General features: G+C 46.3%; 1 protein-coding gene across 1 annotated transcript in view; it reads right to left on the reverse strand.

Annotated features, from left to right (window-relative positions):
* Nucleotides 1-20,673, reverse strand: part of LOC144158852 (epithelial sodium channel subunit beta-like) — a 57,112-nt gene extending 36,439 nt beyond the window's left edge. The window contains exons 1-6 of the mRNA XM_077690019.1: nucleotides 20,472-20,673; nucleotides 15,721-15,961; nucleotides 14,864-14,973; nucleotides 9,595-9,676; nucleotides 6,424-6,524; nucleotides 4,543-4,667 (exon numbers count right to left, since the gene is read on the reverse strand). Coding sequence (XP_077546145.1) covers nucleotides 4,543-4,667; nucleotides 6,424-6,524; nucleotides 9,595-9,676; nucleotides 14,864-14,973; nucleotides 15,721-15,918 — 616 coding nt within the window. The 5' untranslated portion in view covers nucleotides 15,919-15,961; nucleotides 20,472-20,673. The remainder of the gene's footprint in view (nucleotides 1-4,542; nucleotides 4,668-6,423; nucleotides 6,525-9,594; nucleotides 9,677-14,863; nucleotides 14,974-15,720; nucleotides 15,962-20,471) is intronic.
* Nucleotides 20,674-24,968: the final 4,295 nt, after the last annotated feature.

The following is a 24,968-nucleotide window of genomic DNA, read 5'->3' on the forward strand; positions in this document are numbered from 1 at the left end:
AGCGGTCAGCAGCATGACCATATATCTACGAACGCTTTTCCGTCTGAAGAATGTAGTCTCTAGACACTAGATACTATGTGAATTTGGGGGACGCTTACTGCACGAGCGCTATACAAGAAATAGTCATCTGAGCTGCTTCAAATGCTAAAATTAAATAAAAAATGTAAACTGGCTATACATTATGTACTTTATATTTGCACTCCTAGCATCGCTGGCTTCTGGTCCAGTGGTCTGGAGACCCCCGGTGTTTTCCAAGTCTCAAGTTAGACTCACCGATAGTGCATGATTTGTTTAGTTGATTTATTTGTTCTCGGGCAATGTTTTCTATACTGTATTCACCATTTTTGCGCTGTAACGTTCATTGCTCCACGAGAGAGTTCGCCGAACGCGTGAAGACTGACACCGACGCGCTGGCGAGTTCTTGTCGGCGTGGTGTTTCCATAAGCACCGACTGCTTGCGGGCACATGTCCCGAATTGGCCGACCCTTGGGTTGGTGCGAACACGCTTACTACGACACAGGCACGAGCCAGGCAAGCTCCAAAGATGGGGAAAAACGCATCGCATTTGAGTGTCTGCCATGACGCGGAGGGCGTTCATGCATTGCGTACGCCTCGGCTAGCGATTGTTACGGTGCGGTAAGCTTATCTGACGCATTTCGCAGCCGACAACACGGCAGAAGTGCAGTATTGCGTATTGGGATTACTGAGATATCAAGAATGCCCATCCAGCGATAACCTCGCATGCCAAGCATGTTGTTTCACAGAACCGAAACCGAAACAGGTTTGCATTCCAATCTTGGATATCGTCCAATCACGTAGCACCTGGCTTTGATGTCGCTGCTGTTAGCTGGTGCGGCCGCTGGAAACCGCGCATGGTAGTTTTTATTCTTTCAGGTTTTATAAAATAAATACCGTCTTATCGCCCGGATAAACGATGACAAGTGTGTTTATTCGAGCAAGTATACGCAGTGCAAGCATAAACTGGAGCTTGAAAAATTAACTTCAGTATCCCTTTAGGCATTTTGAGGTCTCCAAGGTGGGGCCACGTAGTGCCTAGTCGTGACACTACCGCTTGCATGGAAACAGCCCCGTTTCTGTTAATCCAGAACACGCATAAAGAAAGAACACTTCACATTATAATTGTTTTAGATGAGAACAAGTTTTTATACTTTATCGTTTTTACTTTACTTTATCGTTTTTACTTTACTTTATTTGTTTTTACTTTATCGCAACAAACTGAACGTAAATGCGCGCGCATATATTCAGCCTTTCTTGAGTCGCACATCCAGAAATCGGCACGCGCATAACATCCTTCCTTATCAAACTCGCGCGAACCTTTTTAAATATTTCTTTTTTCCTAGAACTATTGTTGATTGGAATTCGTTGTCTGAAAAAATTGTTTCATCGGAATCTGTAAGTGTCTTTGAGAGTGGACTGCTGACTGATCTGGAAACGCAGTCAACCAGTAAACGACCTTGCCACATTTCCTTTGTATTTTGTCTCTTTTTAAAGGGTGATGTTTTATTGACGCCCTGTTATCTGTTGTTAGCAGTAAAGTATTCTGCACACCTGAAATTGTTTTCGGAGGCTTCTATGGTGTCTTCTTGATGTGATGTGTATTGAACCCTTCTGTAAGGTGTGTTATTTTGTTCCTTGGCTGGGTTAAACCATTTTTCAATGTTTCTAGTTATGCCGATACATCTACTCCTTCTCTATTTCTTTTACTTCGGGTGCTTGTGCGCCATGTGGATTCTGCCGTGCCACATAAATTGTATATCTGCATCACCATGTTCCCACCTGCATGGTCCTCCGTGACCGCAGTATACTGTAAATAAATAATAAATAAAATAAATAAATAAACATACCTCATTTTGGCCTATGTACTTAAAAAGTATGTTGCGTGCGAGCATTCGTTTTGGAAGCATACTTAAGGGTGGTAGATCTAAAAATTCCGCCATCAAATGTTCTACGGCCGTATGAAGCATACCATTTCGGTTCAAGGTGTTTTAATAGATGCCCTTTAATTTTGGATAGAAAGCATAAACTCCACAGAAAAAGCTTGGCTGATATGATGGTGAGTAACCGCCCTTAAAGCAATCCTTTGTGTACTGAAGGCATAATTGACGTTGAAATGGGAAGGCACGGAGTATAACGTCTAAAACTGAAGTATCATCGGCTTGAATTACATAAGTAAATGCTCTGAACGTGGACCGGGTTTCTATCACAGGATAATAATGCCAGCGTTATTGCGGACTTGCTGCTCGCACAGACAATCTTCAAAACGTGCTAGCAAACTGCTGAATGCGTATTTGTGAGTACGTCCTCCCAGCTGACATCATTAAATCGTAAAGGATGATGCTAGAAGAAAAACGGAACTGTTATTCCTTTCTCGTGATCAAATACGGTAATCGGTTGAGAAAAGTAGGAACGCGTGAAACGGACTCTGAAGTTTGTCACGATAAAGGGATGAGGCAATTTTAATGATTAATTTCAGAGTTACTTGAATGTTAATGAAATTAAAAGGTTCCTAATAAAGGGCGGTGTAAGTTAACCAATCAGCCCAATACGCCAGTCGGCGCTCTAACGCGGGCTGGCAACGAAATTGCTTAAAAGTATTCAGTAACAGGTGAAGGCGGCTCAGGTCCATTTAGCCATAGTAGTAGTAGTAGTAGTAGTAGTAGTAGTAGTAGTAGTAGTAGTAGTAGTAGTAGTAGTAGTAGTAGCAGCAGCAGCAGCAGCAGCAGCAAAACTTTATTTTGCCCAGAAGTTGCAGTGATTGCACCACTAAATTATTCACTCAGCCATCTAGACAGCGGGAGTATGTTTGCATTCAAATATGTTCAAGTGTTAAACTTTTCAGTGACACTGTATGCTCAGATTACAATTCGGAACGTTGTAGGGAGTAACACACTGCAATAAGAAGAAACAGAACCTATCTTTGGTGGCAGTATTCGTGCGCTTAAATGTTTTTAAAGGGGCACTGACACAAAATTTCGAAGGCGAGATAACTTCGGAGATAGATTGGTGGGAACACATATACATCATCTGCAAAATATCAGCGGCGAATACAGCATAGAACATATTTAAAATCAATTTTAAAGTGTGTGAAACGCAACCGAGCAGCCAGCAGAGGACCACGCGCAATCGACATCCCGAGGATATTGTGTAAATCAACAACGTCCACACACGTCACGAGTTTGTGTTTGCCGCTTCCGCACTGCCGGCGTTTTTCGCCGGCTCGCCCGGCTCGCCACTCCAATCGGAGGACCGGAGGGCGGAGCTTCTACTCTCGAGAACGAACGACCCGATCGTTGGCGGCGGAGGCGCCGTGATTTCGTCAGCTAATCGGGCAGCTGGCCGCGACCAAAGTTCTACAGCGATTCCAGGCACTCTGTTTCTATTACTGTTTATTACCATTGGATGCGAAAATGCGCCGGAGGCACGAAAAGCCCACTGAGCTAGCTGCACGGTCGCTGTGCAGGCGGTGGCCACGGCCGGGAAGTGGCCCAGGCCGGGGCAGGTAGCTCGAGTGATAGCTTGTTACCGCTGCACGAAATTGCCCCCAAGTCCCGAACATGGTGGCTTACACGAGATGCGATGGCGGGTTGCATTAAAAATTGTCATCTGCACCGCTTACGAGAGCGGCACTCGAATATCCGCCGCAGTGCTAAGCCGAACACATCTGTAGGCGGACCTGTAGGCAGACCGGCCGGCTGCTCCCAGCGCGCGTCTTGCCACCCACCGTCTCGAGCGTCGCGCGTCGTTCTTTAGCCGCGGTAGCAATTGCACTCGCAGCGCCTGCGTCACATCCACGGTCGCTTTTTAATTAAGCGCCTCACGAGATCAGTACGTGGGGGCATTCGCAGAAACTGCCGTCGATGCGGATTCGACAGTGCTACGGCGGCTCTGCTCTGTGATATCCCTCCGACGGTCACGTGGTCAGCTTTGTTCACACAAAATTCACAAAATCTATCGTTTCGCGGCACTCGCTGAAACCGTAACTGCGACTGGCCGCATTGAAAATGCCTCTAATTAAACAACCGTCGCACGCTGAAGCAAATGAGGTTTCTACAGGTTATAAGTAGGTCACTAGCTACTTACCGCAACAAAAAAAAAAAACAAGATGCAAAATTTTTGTGTCAGTGCCCCTTTAAGCTCGCATGAAGCAACAAAAAGAATTTCACTCAGGATTAAATGCAATGGATTAATTTAGGATCTACTTCCAGAGTTACGGTGTCGTAAAACCGTTAGAAAAAGGAAGTGTAGCATGTGCTGTTATTTTGAATCTTTAGTATTCTTTAAGGCTTTAAATTATACATACACTTGTATCAACTGTAAGATTTTAACTACCATTAATTATTTACTGAAATTATTTCTCTCCAAATTGATTCGCCGGCTGCACATCGTTTTTCTCTTGCAGAAACTTTCTTTATGCGAGACATCTCATTTGTTCCCGAGCTTCAGCGCGAATGAGTGCTTCTCTACAGCTCCGTTGAATATGTCGCGTTAAAGTGCATTTCAAGCATCAAAGCAGTTCCGTACCAATCTGTCGTGCGATCTCGGCGTCTTTGATGCCGGATCCGGTCCACTCAACGTTGTAGGAGTAGCAGTTGCTGTACTTTAGGTGGAAGAAGTCATCACGGAAGCCCTGGTCGTCGGCAACCTCTCTGCATGGATGGAAATTATGAACCAATCAATGGACACAAATCAGTGGCATAATGAGAGTTTTGTGCTTTGAAGCTAACAAACTACATGACCGTTATCATCATCATCACCACCACCACCATCGTTATCATCACCCAGGTTGCGTCCACTGCATAACGAAGGCCTGGCCTCTCTCAAAGATGTTTAGCCACATCTTCGGTGTGTTTGCCGATTAGATCCTTTCTATGGCCACGAGTTTTTCGTTAGTTGGTCTCTCTATCGTATCCTCCATCTTCCTCTATTCCTTTCACCATCCCTTGAAAACCTTTCCGTTAAGCGAGTTGTCCCTCTATTGTCCTCCATCCGCCCACATTTCCCGTTTAATTTGAACTAAGATGTTTGCTAGTCGATTTTGTTGCGTAACCCGCGCTGCTGTTTTCCTATCTCTAAATGCTAGATTTACCATTTTCTTTTCCATGGTTTGTCGGGCCGATCTGATTTTGCTTTGAAGGCGCTTAGTGAGAACCCAAGTTTTGTTCCCATGTCATCACCGGAGCAGCGAATGGGTTGTATACAGCTATATTGACGGCAGAGTTATCTTACTGGCGAAAATTTAGGGACACTTGCTGAATGCAGCCCACTACATGGTATCCTGTGCCTAAATTCCTTCTCATGATTTCGGTCCCCACTGTCAATTTGTATGTATGTATGTATGTATGTATGTATGTATGTATGTATGTATGTATGTATGTATGTATGTATGTATGCATGTATGTATGTATGTATGTATGTATGTATGCATGTATGCATGTATGCATGTATGTATGTATGTATGTATGTATGTATGTATGTATGTATGTATGTATGTATGTATGTATGTATGTATGTATGCATGCATGCATGTATGTATGCATGTATGTATGTATGTATGTATGCATGTATGCATGTATGTATGTATGTATGTATGTATGTATGTATGTATGTATGTATGTATGTATGTATGTATGTATGTATGTATGTATGTATGTATGTATGTATGTATGTATGTATGTATGTATGTATGTATGTATGTATGTATGTATGTATGCATGCATGTACGTACGTATGTATGTATGTATGCATGTGTGTACGTACGTACGTACGTATGTATGTATGTATGTATGTATGTATGTATGTATGTATGTATGTATGTATGTATGTATGTATGTATGTACGTACGTATGTATGTACATACGTATGTGTGTACATACGTATGTGTGTATGTATGCATGTATGTATGTATGTATGTATGTGTGTACACATATACATACAGGTGGGAGGAGTTCGAACTAAGGGAAGCGAGAATGGCTAAACTATAGGTGACGTAGATACACATCTGGCATATACTGACACTGGTGAGTCGGAACGGCGAATCGGAGGGCGCAAAAAAGACCCTCTCACAGCAGAGCGCGCCCGCAGCGAGCTACTGCGTGAAGGTTAGCTCAAGCGACAACGGCGCGCAGGGGCGTGGGTAGTGCAGGCGGAGTAGCGTCAATGTGTCAATGAAAAACCCCGACCGCACGTTACAGCTTTACTGGGTAAAAATCTTTACGGAGTACATGGGCGCATATCTTTCTTAAATGCGCAGGAATATTGCACAGCTGATCACTATATGCAAGCTTTCCTGTCTCTTCTCTTTTAATTCGTCTGCTGAGAATGCATCCGCGGTACAGATTGGGAAACAAAAAACTTCTAGTGAGGGGTGCGCCAAAAATTCTGTACGGGAAATTTGCGACTTACACGCTGCCGTTGACCACCTTGGACGTCTCGAAGATCATGGTGCTCTTCTGATGGCCGAGCTCCGACCTGAAGGATTTGTTCATCGTACGGAGCATCACGTCCTGCGCAAAAAGGCGCGAACTAGTTGTAATTGTGTTGTCGCTGAATTAAGAGGGAAGGGCCGAAATGCGTGCGCGTGAAATTCCTGAGATTGCCTTCTTCCTCTCCCTACCTTTTGAATGATGGCGTATTAATTTAATATCAGGCTGTCCATGTGGGTTGGGAACAGTACAGCATCCCGATTCTGGGAAACAAGCCGTCCTCGTTCATGCGGGATATATATATATATATATATATATATATATATATATATATATATATATATATATATATATATATATATATATATATATATATATATATATATATATATATATATATATATATATATATATATATATATATATCTATATTTATATATATATAGACAGAATAAGAATTGGCAGTCAACAAAACCTCGGAAAGCAAAGGGGGCAATGCGGTAGGTCATAGAAACAGAAGAATTTTTTGAGTCAGAAAGAAAGTGGTGAAAAAATGCCCGCCGGGTGGGATCCGAACCCACGCTCCAGAATACCGGTCTGGTGCGATGACCACTAGGCTACCGGCGGGGCTGTTTCCCCACCACTTTCTTTGTACTTATGTTAAGGTATTTTTTGTTTCCTGCACTTGGGTGTGGTAGCCAGCGCCACTCGGACTACTCGGGGTCGTGGGTTCGGATCCCGTCCGGCGGGCATTTTTTCACCGCTTTCTTTGACTCAAAAAATTCTTCATCTGTTTCTATGACCTACCGCATTCCCCTCTTTGCTTTACGAGGTATTCTTGACTGCCAACCCTTATTCTCTCTTAATTCACCGAGCCCCTCATTTCCCATTTCTGATTAATCGCTGTCTGTATATATATATATATATATATATATATATATATATATATATAAATAAGGGTTGGCAGTCAAGTAAACCTCGGAAAGCAAGGGGGAGGTTGTGGTAGGTCATTGAAACAGATAAAGAACTTGGAAAGAAAGAAAGAAAGCGGAGAAAAAATGCCCGCAACGTGGGATCCGAATACGCGACCTCCAGAATACCGGTGCCCGGTGCGTTAACCACTACGCTACCGGCGGGGCGATTTCGCCCCCCCCCCCCACGCTTTCGGGGGTATTTATGTCAATGTAATTTGGTAGACAGCGCCACTCAGACTTGTCGGGGTGAAGGGGACCTTCTTTTTAATCCCCGCGCCGTGACTCGAGTGTCTACGACGTGTCGAGAGTGGTTGACCAGCGTTGAACCCTCTTAAGCTTCCTATGGCACCAACACTGCCAGAACAGAGGCCCTCGCTATGCATGTAGCGAATCAGAATAGGAAATGAGGGGCTCGTTTAGACAACGTTGTTCGCATGCATTCCACGGTGAAAGCTTCCATGGCGGAAAGGCAGCCTTGCTGGGGCGTTCAAAGTTGGGCGGTAGGAGGCTGAGCACTTGAGAGGCATACACCTTGGCGAGGGAATGGTCGGCATACAAGGTTACGTGATGGCAGATGGTGCGGAAGAACTCTTTGGATTGCAGTGTCTGGTCAGACAAATACCTTGTTTCGCAAAGATTTCCGTTCGCGGATGTGCACCTTGATGTCCCAGGCAGGTGCGTTGACCTTGAGCCTGTGCACTCGCTAGCACGCTAAAGTTTGTCCTGGACAAACCTACCAGGGCTGGGAGGTGTTACCATGGGTACCATGGCTGTACCATGGGAAGGGCTGGGAGGCAGAGTAGCACATGCGCGCAATGGGCAATGGTTTCTAAGCAGGAATGCATGCCGTTTTGGCACGCTATTTTATGGTGCATGAAGCCAAACCACCGGCATCTTTTCTCTTTTTTTTCAAAGCGGGGTTTACCATCCTTGGGCTCAGTGCATTTTTCGTGCGCGGGAGCAAAAACGCTTGCAGCAGAGCCAACTCTACCGCGGATGCTTAGCACAAAGCGGCTTTAACTCTTGCTCTTTTTTTTTCAAAACATTCTCAAAAATGCATTATATATATGACAATTGGTCGGTAAGACGCCTCTATCAATACGGCAAGTTTCATTCACTTGTCGTGATCAGCCAGCTAACAGTGAAGTTGCAAACGCTACGTAATTCCCGTCTGCTGTAAATACGCCGACATCTACGGCAGGAGTATGGTTGCAGAAGACGGCGCTAACCCTCGTTTTAATTAAAACTTTCCGACAACAAGGTATTCTACAGTTTTCCGCTAAATCGACTCTATCATTACGGCAAATTTCATTTTCTTCTCATAAGTACGTAGTTCACAGTTAAGTGGAATTTCCGTCTGCAGACAATACATGGTCTTCTAGGGAAGGAAAAAGGACAGCCCCATGTTTGAATGCCAAATAAAGCCATTGTCCTCCCCAGTTTCATTACGTGATTACAAAACCATACCCACTACTATTTCAAATGACGAGGAAATAAATGCGTGTACATTCTCTAGCCGACTGTGCGGTGCGTATTTTGCACATCTTCACTGGAAATCCAGTTTAACCCTTTGATGCCTAGTGTTTCTCAGGGGAAACAACTTAAACAATATTTTTTTTTCGCGCCCTTTATGGTTTTTCCAACATTTAACACCATCTATTGACAGACAAAGAATCCCGGATCTTCAAAAATTAAAGAAGAGAGAGCATCACGTTTTTCCATGTGCTAAAAAAATATTGTTTACGCGTGTCAACTGGCATCGAGCCCGGGGGCTCAATGGGCTAGCGACAGGTAAGCGAAATTGTGCAATTCCGTTGTTATTACAAATGATAGCAACACAAACTTTACTTTAATCTCTTCACTTCAACCATAAATCATGCTCATGAAGGTAGCTTTCTTGTTCAAGTGATATATGGTAGCCAGTGCCCAGTGCCCAGTGTGTCCTAGTGTCCGTCCTAATGAACCAAATTTTTTTCTGACTTTACATTTGTGATGTCGGAAGTCTTTTTAGATCATGAAAAAACTTCCGATACGCTTCAGCACATTATTAAAGTTTTGGGCATCAAAGCGTTAAAAGAGTGAAATGGCTCTTAATTTTTTTCTACAACGGCAGCGAATTCCTCGTCACTGTGAGGCGCAAGTACGGTGTGAGTAGACACGCTTGCAAGTGCACTTACCAGATTCTCTACAGTCGCGGAGGCCTTGTTTTGAATGCACGTGGTTTCTCCGTTCATCCTGCACAGTTGCGACAGCCGTATCCTGTTTGAGCGTGTGGAAGGAGAAAGACAAAGGGTTAGCCGTGGTTGAACGCGGTTAAACCGAACGCACTGCCTATTCTGTGGACCAGACCACCGAATAGTGTTAAGCTCTATTCTGTGGACCAGACCACAGGGTGTTTTTACGCTTTCAGCATCTGCTAAAACAGCCGCGCTAGTCGGCTCTCGTGGCGCAGGGGTAGCGCCTCGTGTTATGGCGCTGAACGCCAGGGCTCTAGCCCTAGCAGTTTTGCTTAGATTTGTTTCAAAGTGAATTTTTTATCGTAAAATGCCCCCTTAAACCAATTCTAGGCCTTATTTTTGTAAAATATTCCGGGCCATCTCCACTAACATGAAGCCTGGGGTAGGGCGAAGCATTCAGTGTATGACTGTATTCCTGGCGCCTTGGCATTTTTGCCTACGGAGATGAAACCGTTGGTGGTAGGGGTATACAGCTTTGCTGTAAGTTTTGTGTCTGAAGCACGAAGCGTTCTGCCATGAGGCGTTGGAAAACGAGTGTCTCGGTGTGTTCTTTTAGTGCGTGCTACTTTCTAGTGCGAGGCGTTGGAAAACGAGTGTCGCGATGTTTTAGTACGGTGACTACATGATACTTCGACGACATGAGACGACGACGACATGAGACGCCGACAGCCCGAGCTTCTAAGGGGCTTCGCGCATTAAAAAGGTAGTTTCGTGTCTCAAAGGTCGGTTTGGATTAATAAGGCTCAACTATACTGTGGTACGGTTCACATAATAAAGCCGACCATTACCACATGGCCTGGTCCACGGAATAACGTTGCAAATTATCCTGTGGCCTTATACCCATAATAGGCACTGCCTAAACCAAGATTATCGAGCGGATTTCGCGCTGAGAGCGCACGGTGAACTCGGATGCAGCCAGCGCCTCCTTGTATCATTTTATAACGGCACGTGCCCTGGCTACTACCCCTGTCCTCCTCTCCGCACCCGGTTCCCTTTGGGAAGAACGAGCGATCAGATGCTTTCACTGCGCAACCGCCCAAGGCCCTAATTTGACCTTCGCAGATTTTGAAGGTCAGAGGGAACGAGGCATTGGCGAAACTAGGCGTTTTACGGATCTGCACCTACAGCAATATACTTCTCACTCATGAAACGGTATAGAGAGTCATGAGAAGAATATCATGATCTACGAGACAGTCTGTTCGAGGGAATGTGGAATACGCGCACCATCCCCACAGCTAATGTGTGTGCGCGAAGAAAAATACAGGTAGCTTAGTTGTACTACAGAGTTATGGGGCTGACATAAGGAAGAAGCCACAACACTTTTTTTAAGTTTTTTTTTGCGAATTTGAAATGCCTCTGAACGCAGTCAACACGCGCAACTGCCTCAGCCAAATATTACTGCCAAGTATTGTTCCACGGCCGTCAGATTACTTAAAATCTTGCTCAAATTATTTTCTTTGTTTCCCAGTATTAAAATTATTCGAGAGACCAGTGACGTTACCACAATTATATTGGCCGGCTTCTTTTCTGTTGCACCAATAAGTTCAATCCAAAGCCACTTTTAAAAAATCGCACCAAAAGTAAGCCAGGATTTGTAGGACTGTTTTGGCGGGCAAATCACGCAGTCCAGTCGTGTGCTGGTGATAACTATAGCTTTCGCCGGTAATTCCCGACACAAAGGAAAGAGTGATGCCATTTATCTGGAGTGGTGCGGGGTTCCTTTAAAATAGCTGCTGTCGTGGTTTGCCAATGTCTGCTCATGAGTCTTCTTGTGGGTGCACAAAAGTGTACATGCGCTTTCAATCACGACAGTATTTATAAACCTGGCAACACTCCGGTTAACAGGCTTGCGCACAGAGTTATAGACATCACGCTAGTAAGTTACATAACGGTTTTTAGGAAAGTTCTCATAAACAGGGAGCTACAGCCGCTTTCCTCTGGGTAACTGCGATGAAGTGGGTTGGCCCCAGATGATTTGTTGACGGACACAAAAAATCCACTGAACCCAAGCCATAAACAGCGCCACTGTAAATAAGGTGAATGATAACAATTATATGTTACACTGTCGGTAGTCCCCGGCAATGCCCGGGTGTACCAATATACCAATGGGTGTAACACATATTGAGTTATACGTCACTTACAGTAATTAATTAGTTCACCGTAGTGTTGCACACAAAGTACGAACACACTATTGCAAACTGTGCAAACATTATCGACATAACATCCACTAATCACCCTCCGTTCATTTCGCCTATCACGCACTTGCCTGGAATAAGCGAGCATTGCCATGCGCACACGAGATTTTCGCCTACCAACTCTAAAAAAAAACACAAAGAAATGAAAGGAGTCAGAAAAAATTGTACACTATTACAACAGGGTCGATTAACCACCATAAATAGCGCCTTGTCACAGTTCATATAAATTTTCTTTCCGAACTTTTACGATAATTCTGTTGAAGATAACTCGAACATTCATAAACTAACTGAAGGGTACATTTTGCATCGTACTATAACCATCAGCCCCTAAGTGGTTTGGTTCAGTATTTAATCCAAACGTCTCGGTAACAAAACGAAGGGTCTTTATCGCACGCGTAAACATAATCCAACTAACATTCGCTGGTCCGCCTATAAGAATGCTCCCGTGCTTATTTCGATAGTCTTATAATGTATATTTTATCTAATCCACTACCATCCATGCTAAAAAATCACACCATGCTAAAAAAAAACGATTAATCCTATATATTCTGCCAAAAATGTATTGGTTGCCTCGTCAAATAAGAAGACCCGCGAAAATCAGAGTCTGGCTGCTATTTAAGCAGTTTTTTGAATAGCTTGAAGTTTTGAAGCTTTTTAAACTATCAATAGTTTTCTTAAGGAACGACGTACCCATGGGTTCCGTTAGTTTAGCCTGCATTCACTGTTGTGAACCCACTCCTGCAGTGTTTCAAACTGTGAGACAACAATATATGTAAATAAAAAAAAAGTATTTGTGGAGGCTTTCGAGGCGTAACTCGAAACAGTCTACCGTTGACCAATCGCTGTGACTACGCCGCCATGCCTCAAATTGTCTTAGAACTGGTGTACATATCCTAATAAAGGCCTTTCTAATCATTCATCTCCTGATTATGAAAGCACCATGGTGAAATTTATAGAAAATCCCGTTCACTAGCTGTTCGCACTACCAACAAAAAAAAAAAAAAATTCACCAATGGTTAGATACGGCCTGTCTCCCCACATCCTGGAAAAAATTGAAGGCGGTTCGAATTCACAACTCGGGGAACAAAACAAACCCGCCTGATAATCGTCCTATGTCTCTTACAAGTATTTGTTTCAAGCTATTAGAAGATCTCGCTTATCCCAATCTAGCAAAATTCCTACAATCCAACTCCTTTTTTACGTCGGATAAGCGTGAATTCCTCAAATCATACTCATGTGAAACGCTACATGCACTACTGACCCAGGAACTGCGTCGCGTTCTACATCGCTCGTCACAGGCTGCCTTGTATTATTCTGGGTATTTCAAAGGCAGTCAGTAAAGTATCACATAAACTACTATTTCATAAACTAGTCGAATTAAATACAGAGCATAGCGTTCTTTGGTGGATTGAGTATTTTGACCTATTCGTACCCATTTGTTCCAGATGGCCGCCATAAGTCCCCACTAAACAAAGGCGAATCTGGTGCACCCCAAATGTCTGCAGTTGCCCCCCCCCCCCCTTCTATTCCTCATCAACAGTAATGACCTTGAAGACGCTCTAACTCTTAATTAGCATCTCTTCGCGGATGATCGCGTTATATTTTGAGAAATTATCAGCGAAAACGATGGTCGAATGGTTTCGTTAGATCTCTTTGTCATCACTAACGGGTGCAACGCCTGCTAATGGAGTTAAATAGTAACAAATGTCAGGATATGGGTGTTCCCACGATCAACGTCACTCGATGTTCTTACCACGTGAATAACGTATGCTTACGATCCGCTGATTCTTACAAATGTCTAGGTGTCTGCATCACTTCTAATGGCGAATACACTGATAATAACGCCAACATAATGTTGAGATACATACGTCAACATTTTCAAAGCGCGCCATTTCGACGAATGCCACTGCTGCATTAAACGTCAGTACGCTGTGAATTCGGATATTTCCGTCAATATACTATGAGGTTCAGTTCAATCTCGACCTGTCCTCGCTACTGACACATCGTGAAATTTCTCGTCTATAACCTTATTTCACAAACTGTACCATCACAGTGCACTACGTGACGAATTAATTTTGTCTCCGTTATACCAGTCGCATCGCAGTGATCAAATGCATACTAGAACATGTCCCACTGCAACATTCGTTCAATCACTTCTACCCCGCACATTTCGGGGCTGTTAAACCTTTCCTTCAGAAGTTCTATCCATTAATTGTGCCCTGTATTTTTACATGTTGTTTTAGCTAGCACTTTCTAATAGAATGGTTTTAACTTTTTATAACAGACTGTGTTGCTGCGTTGATATCGGATGCCGTATAATCATTCCTTTGGCATTGCCTTCTGGCGGCGAAGGTAGGTAAATAGATGGATAAAGGAATTGTGTTAGCAAGAAACGAGTGTTTACAGGCATTACCGCGCCACTCGTGCAGTTTAATTCTTCTTGTTTTGTCTCGTCTGCTACAGCAAGAAAAAGAAAAAAAAATCGAAGCGACTTTCTTAAACGAATAATGGCTGAAACGCGAAGCTTTAGCCATTGCAACCCTTTCATGCAACCTAATTCGAAGTCAAAGAAAAAAATACCAACTGCTTCGACCGTGTCGGAATGAAGGAATCGGACAGACGTTGGCTTCATAACGCGAAGGTTCGATTCCGACCATAGGAAGCGTTTCTTTTCTTGAGGCACTTGATATTGTGTAAGGTTGACTTTCCCGCAGTGCGTCTTGACGGTAGCGATTTGAATTTCGGACTTTGAGGTTGGACTTTGAAGACACTGGCTTTCTACCAGAGAAAGCGTCGCATTTCAACAATCTTTCACCTCACCCGAGATCTTCGTCATCGTCAGAGAAATTTAATTGGCTCTTCTGTTTTTTGTTTAGGTTCAGTGTTCAGTGAGGTTCAGTGTTCTGTGTTTAGGTTCAGTGTTCAGTGAGGTTCAGTATTCAGTGTTTACGTTCAGTGTTCAGTGAGACAGAGAAAGCTTCGCTTTAAAAGGTAACACACTCTGTCCCTCGCACCTGTTGTTGTTGCAAATGGTGACGCCGGGAAAGTCCAGGTCGTCCGTGCGTTCAGTTTCCACCTCGATGATGGTGGGGAACTTCCAGAAAATCTCCAGGAAAATGAAGACCTGCGAACGTTGAGCCAGTTAAAGGTGTGAAGCTCAGTTACATCGTGGGGGAGCTTGCAGTAATCGCCATAGATTTCCAGAAAAATGGAAGCCACAGGGCTTGTAACATGGCTTGTGACATTTGACTACCAATAATGCAACCGCAGTAGTACATCTCTTGAATGCTTTCGTGAACCTTTCAGATGAAAGCCTTACATGTCCATGCTTCGCGGAACGCGTGAGGTGCACAGAAGCGTACGGGAAATCGGAACGGGTTCCGGAAGAGGAAAACAGCAGCGCCGGAGGAGGGTGAGAACGTTCTAGACCTGCCTTTCATACGTCGCCGCGTGGTCTCAGGGCTTCATTACATATTGGTATGGGTGGCGACGACGCACCAAGGCTTAGTGGCAGCCGGGGAAGCCGAGAAAGTACGCCACGGCGGAATAGGCTAGAGCAGCTCGACATCCCACTCGTCGTAACCGCGTCGGTTCGAAGGGGCAATGGATAAGGCTGCGGGAGCAGCCTGATCAGAGCAACATAAAAGTTTAACAGAAAGTTCAACTGCAGATCAACCGGAGGTCCGACTAAGCTTTCGCCTTCAGTTTCCTAGAAAGTTCCAAGCATCACCCTTATTTTTCGCGCTCAATTTAGGTAAAGTAATAAAATGCCGTCGCCCATTCACTTCCGATAAGCCTGGCACGTTCATTAATCCTCGCAAGCCTCGTACGAGCCTCACGCGGCTTTCAGCGAGAGAAACGCGCGGTTCACCTGTGAGAGGCATCCGAGGACGCAGAGGACAATGACGGTGACCCAGAGGACGCGTCCGATGGTCTTGCGCTGCTTGGCGGCGAGTTCGAGCAGCCTCCGGGCCTTGGCGGAGTTTGTCTCGCGGGCGCTGGGAAGCGAAGCCCGTCGGCCAGCGTGGGGAACGTGCAATGTCGTCTCGCCATCCTCTGGACCGACCATGGCTGCAGCGGCCGGCTGTACGGAATGCTGAAGCCGGCTTGGACTGTGCGAGGAAAATGACGTCGAAATTGGCCGCACTCTCCAAAGAAACAGGGCTCCTGTGACATCACTCGCCTTAAGTGGCCGATAATTTGCTTTATTTGAAATAAAGGCAGTCTGTATTATGGCTTGGATTAGTTAATTTTAGCGAACCTCCCGTGGCGCGTTGAGAGAACGGCGAGAACTTCTTAAAAAAGCATTTCATGCTTACGGAGTATGTCGATCTGGAAGTTGCGGTACATTATGTTTCGGTAAAGCTGCATTCGAATGAGAGTTAAGACAACCCTTTTCAACCGCGCGATTTACCGCCACTTATATAGCTGCAACGCCGCTATATGTGAAACTAAGCCGTTTTGTTCAAATACAAAATACGGTTTTGAAGCTCGCCCTCGAATACATTGGCGTTCAAGCTGTGCTTTCCCTCACGCATGCGCGGCATTCAAGCATCTAACATCAAGAGACATGCACACGCCCGCACGCACGCACACGCAAGCACACTAACAGACCCACGCGCGCGAGTTCGCGCTTTCGCGCCTTCGCTATATTGCTCGTGTGCCCAAAGTAATATATACGGAGTGTTACATCGCTTAAAGGGCGTTTTAAGTGCAGGGCACTTTATGGACTCGCCTTGTCGCCTTAGCTCGCTAACGGTCGATGTCTAGCGACTGCCGGAGTCAGGCGGCGCAGCGCGAAACGGACCCAAGTAGAGCTTGGTATACCGTAGTCAGGGAGTAACGCTGAGGCTTCGAAAACCACGCGGTTTAAGTAGTTGTAACTGTTGAACCTCGTGAACCGCTGGCGCTTGTCATACATCTCTCTGACCCGCTGCGGTGGCTCAGTCGCAAAGGCGTTGCGCAGCATGAGCACGAGGTCGCGGGTTTGATTCCCGGCCGCGGAGGCCACTTTTCGGATGGAGGCGAAAAGCAAAAACGCCCGTGTGTACGAGATTTCGGCGCATGTCAAAGATCCCCAGGTGGTCAAAATTAATCCGGAGCCCTCCACTACGACGCGCCTCATCGCCTGAGTTGCGTCGGCGCGTGAAACCCCCACAATCAATCAATCAATCAATCAATCAATCAATCAATCAATCAATCAATCAATCAATCAATCAATCAATCAATCAATCAATCAATCAATCAATTGTCATACATCTCCCCGAGCTTTAGCGCAAAGAAAAATGCAGGTACATTTCAGGCAAAATCTGTGTAAATAACCGGCAGCCCCCGCGTTCATTTAGTTAGGAACGCTCGCTGGGTTGGTTTTTACAATAGTAAACGAAAAAATGGCCGCGCAAGAAAAAAAATGCCGCGTTCGAAATGACGCAGGGGGGCTCCAGCCGCCCAAGAAATAAATAGCGCGTTCGAAATGCTGCAGAAAGACTCCAGCCGCGCAAGAATCAGGATAAACTATTCCCACGGTTAATTGTCCGATACCAATGAACGTTTGATTATATTTTTATCTGCTTTCGGATAGTCCGTCGTCTGCTGTGCCAGATTACCCATTTGTTCACGACTGCTGCTTTGTTCTTGTTCTACTTTTATTTTTCTATGCGTGCGTGCCTGTGCTTGTGACATGCCGTTATGGAATAATTCACTGCAGACGAACAGACGGTCTTTTCATCTGCTGTTAACTATCTCATAATGGCACGTCACAAGCACAAACACCGACGTACACAGTAAAATTAGATCGGCAATAAACTATGCCGAAGGAGTCCCTAGCGTGACTTCGGAAAGCTGGGTAACCTGCTCAGCTGCAGGCGGCAGACAATCCGAAAGCAGACGAAAAAATAATCAAGCGTTTATTGGTATTGGCAACGACTCACCGTGGGAATATTTTAGTATGATTCGTATGAACTCTTATGTAACTATTTCCAGCTGTCATAAACTATCGACGAAAGATGTTTTCTGATCGTCTGCTGCCTTATTTGGCTCCCTACTACCATGAACCACAATAGAGCACTTCGCTTTGAATACGGCAGGTGGCGCCACCGTTCTAAGTGTGCCATTAATGTTCGAATCGGACACCGTTTTCACGCACACGAAAATCGGTTTGATTTATTTCCTAAATAATCAAGCAAGTACTGTCATTCTTACCAGTGTCAAACAAGATAGACCACAAAATGCGACCTTCGTATTAAGTTAGGGTGCGAACGAAGTAACGATTGGCTCAGGACATGTTTTTCAAGACGATTATATATCGATGCAATACCCTGCACAGTGAAAGCTGAATAATTCGAACTTCAATACTTCGAATTTATGGATAATCCCAACTGTAGGATTTGGTCTTGACAGGCGTCCGTCGAAGTCTTTGTGTAAAGGAGCCCGTTAATTCGGAGCCCAGTAGGTTCAACAACGGATAATTCGAAGTACGCGCCACCCCTCCGCCGCCTTGGCGGCTGGGACACGGCCAGAGAAACGCACCCTGTGCCTACGCATAAACCTGATTAGAGCGAAAAAGTCAAAACAGGGTAAAACCAATCTAAATCCCACACGGTGGAAGTTTTCCAAAAATACATTTTCTGCGAACTATGTTGAAGAGGGCGCAGTTGTGTGTGTGTGTCGCGCTGACGGGTGTGAGCATCACATCTCAGGTCAGGCAGAAACACAGACCCTGTCCAGGCCAATGACGACAAGGCGGACGGGAACGAAATATAGTGCGGCCGTCCGCTTAGAGGTCATTCAGTGTTCATTCTTCAGTTTTCAAGAAGGCTAAGATAAAACTTTTCGACACATTCGTTATTAGATCAAGAAGTGCTGATTATCGCTTATAGGGAAAATAGGCAGGCGGCAAACGCGGGCTTCTTCAAGCATCAAATTGTTGCCATACTCTACTGAGTGTCGTGTGGTTGTTTTCAATTTCATTGGTTCTAACTATCATTATTTCGAACTCAGATGGCATGCCCTTGAGGTTTGAAATAACGAGATTTTACTTTATAGTGCCTGTATGTGACTCACCCGTACGTGCGTGCGCGTGTGCGTCCGTGTGTTGTGTGTACGCGCATGGTAATACCATTCCGCTGGAAAAGTGTAGCGAACAAAATTTTACTTAATCTGGTGCTGGCAACTAAACATACAAGGAAATTATTTCAAATCTGGGCGTGATTTTTATCCTAAAAATTCCTCGGGGCAGTTAGCTCTGCCTACGTGCTGTGAAGGCAAAAGCCCGGCGACGCTTATTAACAACTTGTTTACTGCTACGTGGTATTTGCATCTCCTTTTTAGGGGTGAAGGTTCTCTTGCTCGGGCCCTGTCCCGTCCCTCGTTGCTGCTGTATACGGCACGGCACATTAATGATGACTGTGGCAGGATCCCCCTTGGGATTGGCCAACCAAAGATTGGCCGAAGAGGACAAAACGTTCACGCGTTCGTTGCTACCAAACAAGAAGAGGAAGAAGAAGAGGTTGTCGTTCGTCGCCTGCGAGCTCAAGACACGTACCGGGGGTACGCGACACAAGACGCTCTGCAGTAGGCGACGGCCAAGGTGGCTAAAATGTCACACACCGAATTCGCCAACTTACCCATGGAGATTCTCATCGTCCAAAACAACCCCTACATAACCCCCACAAACATAGACGTCGTCGACGGGCTTGTCACGGACGGGTGGAAAGCTTGACGTGTCGAGTCTTTATATGATGTGCGGGCGAATGTTTCACGGTTTTACCGATAAGCTTTTTGGCTTCGCCCCTCTCATCATCATTCACTTCGTGGAGATGGCGGAATTTTTTCGCTTTAGTTTCTTTGTCTTTTGGCGCAAACTACTTCGGCCGACTACTCATCTGCTACACAGTGGTTGCGTCTCTTTCTCTGCTCTCGTTTCTTCACTTGATGGCGCGAATTAAGGAACCAATCAGACTGGCGGGGCCCGAAGCTTCCCTGTAATCAGAGTTGTCCGCGTATGGTGTGCACGTGCTCTACTGACGCGAAAACACGTTGAGATGTCACGCGTCACACACTACTCTACAACGCTTGCGTTCCAATCCATAGTATCGTAAATTTTGTGAAGCGGGAACATTGCCCGTCAAAGCTTGGCCAATCCCTTGGCCAACCCCTTCAGGCGTGTGTGCCACAAAGGTACAACAACTTTTTTTTTCACGCTGGCCTTATGCGGAGATAGCACAGTTGGTAGAGCACCGAGCTTCCACTGTGCAGACCCGGGTTCAAATCCCTTCGGATCACACATATTGTTTTAAAGACGATAGTCTCTCTTGGGCCTCCTAAACTCAGAAATGTTGATCTGCCTGTCTGTCCGCCCCTCCCTCCCTTGGCTCAGTCACCGGGCCTAAATGTAACTCGAAACCGTGAAGGAGAAGTTTATGTAGGCAAGACTTCTCCAAAACCCCAAATCTGGAAACGCAGTTAATTCTTGTCAACATTCTTCAGCAACGAACAAAACAGCTGGCACTAAGAAATCGCCCGGAAATCGTATGCACTTGGCAGTTTGCTTAGAACATAGCTCATTTGTAAGCCGCTGTCTCCGTTATCCCAGAAACTGCCGAAGAAGTGTCATTCACTCACCTTTCGGTAACTGCAAAACCGTCCTAAGACGCCTGTTGCACCACAGCAAACAACAGCGATGCGCAAAGTGTTCTACTGGCGTACACAAAAAGTTGTTCAACGTTCACAAACGGGCCCTGCACAGCGTAGCACAGCAACGCCTTCTGCGCAGCAGACGGCCGAAAAGCGTCGTCGTCTGCTAGTACGCGCAGACGATCTAGCGGTGGCTGAGTGCGGCACGGTGGTCGTCTGCCACGCGCGTTTGGCCTTCCGTGATTTCCGCCATTACTGCGAACCCCAGATACTCCGAACGCATTCAGCGTACTTTCCCATTGTGCTCGAGGAGGTCCACAATAGCGCGTTCTTTGAAACCCCTCACGAGACGACTCGCCCGTACAAGGAACCGGGGGACATATTTCACCCCGCGCCTCGTCAGCCAAGGCTGGACACGCACGCGGTTTTGAACTCGAGCTCGAGTAGCCGTGGCCGTCACCCATTTCGGTCGCTGCTATTGGGCCTTCAGTGCCGTCGGCACGTGCGGTTGACAGTGCGTGTAGTTTGCGTGCGAGACGGCTTTGACGTGCCGTTGGTGTGTTTACGGGGGCCGCCCGGGGGCGCTCGTGAATGTGCGCGGCGATAACGAAGCTATCGACCGGGCAACCGCGAATATCTTGAGGAGAGAGAGGCTGAGAGAGCGAAAAGAAAGCGGCAGTTGAACGAAGGCCCAGCGAAAACTCGGTAGTGTCTTTCTCTTCCTGCTCTTTCCTCCGTCAACTACGCGCTTATTAATGACGTGGCGTGATCGCCAGTGGAGAGTGACGTGACCATTTAAGAGCGTCTCGTTCGGTCTTTGCGAGGTCGCATGCGTGATCTCAGCTCCGGTTTTTCCATTGAAGGTAAAGCTGCTCTCGCTTGGTTGCCAAATTTCGTCAACAAAATCATTTGCAGCAATGATGGCGCTGCCGTCGTATACAGACAGGCGCGGTCTTGCCATTTCCTCGTCACTATTAAAAGTATCTTTTAGGTTGGCTACTGTTTCTGGAGGCCAGTGCTCCTTAAACCTCGAAAATGACCCCATGGTGGGAGGGGGGAGGGGGGATGTGATGGATGGTGTTTGGCATAGTGAGTCAGGTACCCCGAAGCATGGTATGGCTACTTCCAAGGGTGATTGTGGGTGGAACGATGATTGCCCTAACACCGGCCCCTGATTCTATACCTGCTGAGACTGGTGATCGTTATACTTTGAAAGAAGCAGGGTAAGCGCTACAGAGGCGGCCCCGATATGGCATACAACTTGTACAGTTTGTAAACAAGGGCCGCAACTGCAGAGATTTTGGGAACTAACGCCTATTTCTGGGATCTCAGCATTCTCCAAAGTGGCTTAAAATGTGCTGAATTCGCGTTCAATATGTTTTTTAATAAAAAGAAGTAATTGTGAAACAATATGGTTTCCAAAAGAAAAAATCTGGTGAAGTGACACTGGTTGGTGTAAAGGAGAGAGTGAATAAACATTTAATCGAGAAAACGGTGGTGGTTGAGCCGTGACTCGAAGGGGTGAGTTCGCCTCAGTCCAGGTACCCTTGGGCCATGGCTGTCACCCTGGCACGGGTGACCAGAAAGATCTGGTCAGCGTGACGGGAGCTGGTTAGCAGGCCCTCCCACTGCTCTGGGGAAGGTTTGGGATCGGGGGTAAGCGATGGGGTGTTTTGACAGGCCCACACCATGTGGTAGGTAGTATTAAGAGAGGGGCAGAAGTGACAGGTGAGGGTGTATTGGGTAGGGGAGATAGCGTAGAGGATGGGTGCGTTGTAATAGGCGTTTGTTTGAAATCGACGCCAGATGGTTGCTTCCTCCTTGGTTAGTTGAGGATGAGGTTGAGGCAAAGTAAGGCGAGGGTTGCGATAATGGTGCAGGATGTCGTGGTAGCGTGATGGAACAGCGGGAGGTGGAGGAGGCTGGACCGTGGGTTCTGTTCCTGAGGGAAATGCCCGGTGTGGAATGGCGCGGGCAGCGGCGTGAGCCGTGCCATTTCCCTCGAGGGAAGAGTGGCCAGGAGTCCAGACGATGTACAGCTCGGGGAGGGGATTGATCGATGCGAGTATGCGTAATGCGTGAAGTGAGGTTCGTCCACGTTGAATGTTACGGCCGCCTTGCTGAGAATCTGTTATTATTGTAAGGTATTCAGAGCCAGGTGTAGCGGCGATGGCTATGACAATTCTTTCGGCAGTGGCGGTTGATGTCGAGAGAATTGTGAGGGAGCTGAGAAGTGGGCCTTCTGAGTTTACAACCGCCACAGCATGAGGCTGGCGTGAGAGTAGATGGCGGCGTCGGTGTAGCGAGTATCGGGGTGAAAGTGGAATTGTGGTCGAAGGTGCTTAACCCGGGAGAGTCTTGTACCTTGTTTGAATTCTGGGTGCATACTGTTGGAATTTTTGATTCAGTAATGTGGGGCCGGATTGAAGGTGGAATGCGCTGAAGGGCCTGTGAAGCAGGTGGGGTCGGGTATCCGAGGACCTGGAGGACGTGTCGGCCGGTAGTGGTTAGGAGGAGTATGGTGAGTTGTCTGTTGCGTTGAGCTTCCAGCAGTTCTCGAGGGTGTTGTGGATTCCAAGTTGGAAGAAACGACAGGTAGAGGTTTGAGCGCGGAGGCCGAGTCCAATTTTGAAAGCTTTTCGAATTAGTATGTCGACTTTCTCCCGTTCTTTTTGTTTGAGGGCGATGTATGGGGTGGAATATGTGATGCGACTAATTAAAAGTGCTTGAATTAGTCGTATTGTATCGTCTTCTTTGGGACCCTGACGTTGGTTTGTGATGCGTTTGATGAGATGGGTGAGTTGGGTGACGGTTGCTTAAAGCTGGGGAAGAACTGCAGCGCCAGAGCCATCTTGATGGAATTGGACTCCGAGTACACGAAGGGTGTGTAGTTTAGGAATGGGTGTAAAACCAATTGTTGGAGTAGGATCGGGCGTGGGAACTGGAGATCGGCCACGAGTTCGGGAGCGGAGGATGAGGAAGAGATAGTAAACAATACAGAAAATAAATTACTCGCACTTGGTGTGTGTATAGATTTCAGAACGGCTTTCAACTTTGTTAAACACGAGATTTTAATCCGCAAGTTGCATTTCTATGGGATAAGAGGTTTGTCTCTTAACGCTGTCAGTGGTTTCTTAACTTTTAGGTGAAATATGATTTATTGGTGATGGTCTTTCGGCAGGCGAGAGGTTAGAAATCGCGGAGCAGGGGAGCAGCCATGAGCAGACCGAAGCAGTCCGAGAGAACCCCGTAGCTCTAGACGATCGCGATGTGGATTCCCGACTCTTTTTGTGCTGATAATGACGCTGCTCACCCAGGTCAACATGATCACTTTTGGAAAATGACGACTCTGGTGCTTTTGGGGGAATAGCTAATTTTCTTCACCACGTAGGAAATAATGAGTAATTGTAAATGGTGTTACGTCCAGTTACGGAACTATACAAAGTGTTGTTCCTCGAAGGTTCATCTTGCAGCCGCTTCTATTTTTGCTGTACATGAAAGGTGTAGTGCATATACCCTATACGCATATACCCTATATACAATATTCCTCTATGCAGACCGCAGGAATGTTTTAGAGGCGGAGCCCCTATGCGGCTGGGGCTGTCGGCGTCGCCTGTCGTCGTCTCCGGTAGTCACGGTACGGAAACACCCGGACACTCGTTTTCCAACGCCTCGCGATAGAACGTAACGCGCACTAAAACAAAAGTGTACAGCGGATAAAACCGGTTGAAAGAAAACATGATTTAAATATTTGTGGAACGTTCCCTGTCCGCTTCAGCAATCGTCAAGCACAAGCAGAAGCTTTTGGTAGAAGGGTTATGATGTGTGTTACCCTCAGGTACCCACCGGCTCGGCGCTAGGCGTGATCGGATCGGATGGTGGGTCGAAGCAAGTAAAGTCATATTTTCCTGGTGCCGGGGCTGTCGAGGATGTGATCTACAGTGATCTTTCAGTGTAATAGTGGTTCTAGTAGTGTTAGTACTAGTGAACTGTGGATAACTGTAGAGTGAAGTGTGTGTGGGGTGAGTGGTGTGATAGAGTTGTGAAGTGATACATGCACTGTGTCGTGAACTGTCGAGGATGTGATCTACAGGGATCTTTCGGTGTAAAATTGGGCCCATCTCCCCGCGAGGGGGACTCGAGTAAATGCGTCGCATAGGGGGTGGGTGTATTGCGTTAACGTTTAGTGTTTGGGGAGTTGGTAGTAGCGAATGCGTTGTATCAGCAGCTTCTTGACGTAGTTTGAATGAGTCAAGGATATAAGGCGCGTTCGTAGCCTCCCATTCTGTGTCGGCTTTGTACCGCAGTGGGCAGAGCACCATGTACATTGCGTTCCGCCCGCAGGGTCGAGGGATCGAAACCAGGCGCCGGATAGTATTTTTTTTTATATAGTGTAGGGGGAGGGGTGCGGACTACGACTACGGACGTCAACGCGGTTGACATCGTGAGTTACTGAAATGCTCTGCATTTAATAATGGTGCTAGT

Source organism: Haemaphysalis longicornis, unplaced genomic scaffold (genome assembly GCF_048455015.1).
Source record: "Haemaphysalis longicornis isolate Haplotype H1 unplaced genomic scaffold, Haemaphysalis longicornis Haplotype H1 scaffold_10, whole genome shotgun sequence".
NCBI classification, from domain to species: domain Eukaryota; kingdom Metazoa; phylum Arthropoda; class Arachnida; order Ixodida; family Ixodidae; genus Haemaphysalis; species Haemaphysalis longicornis.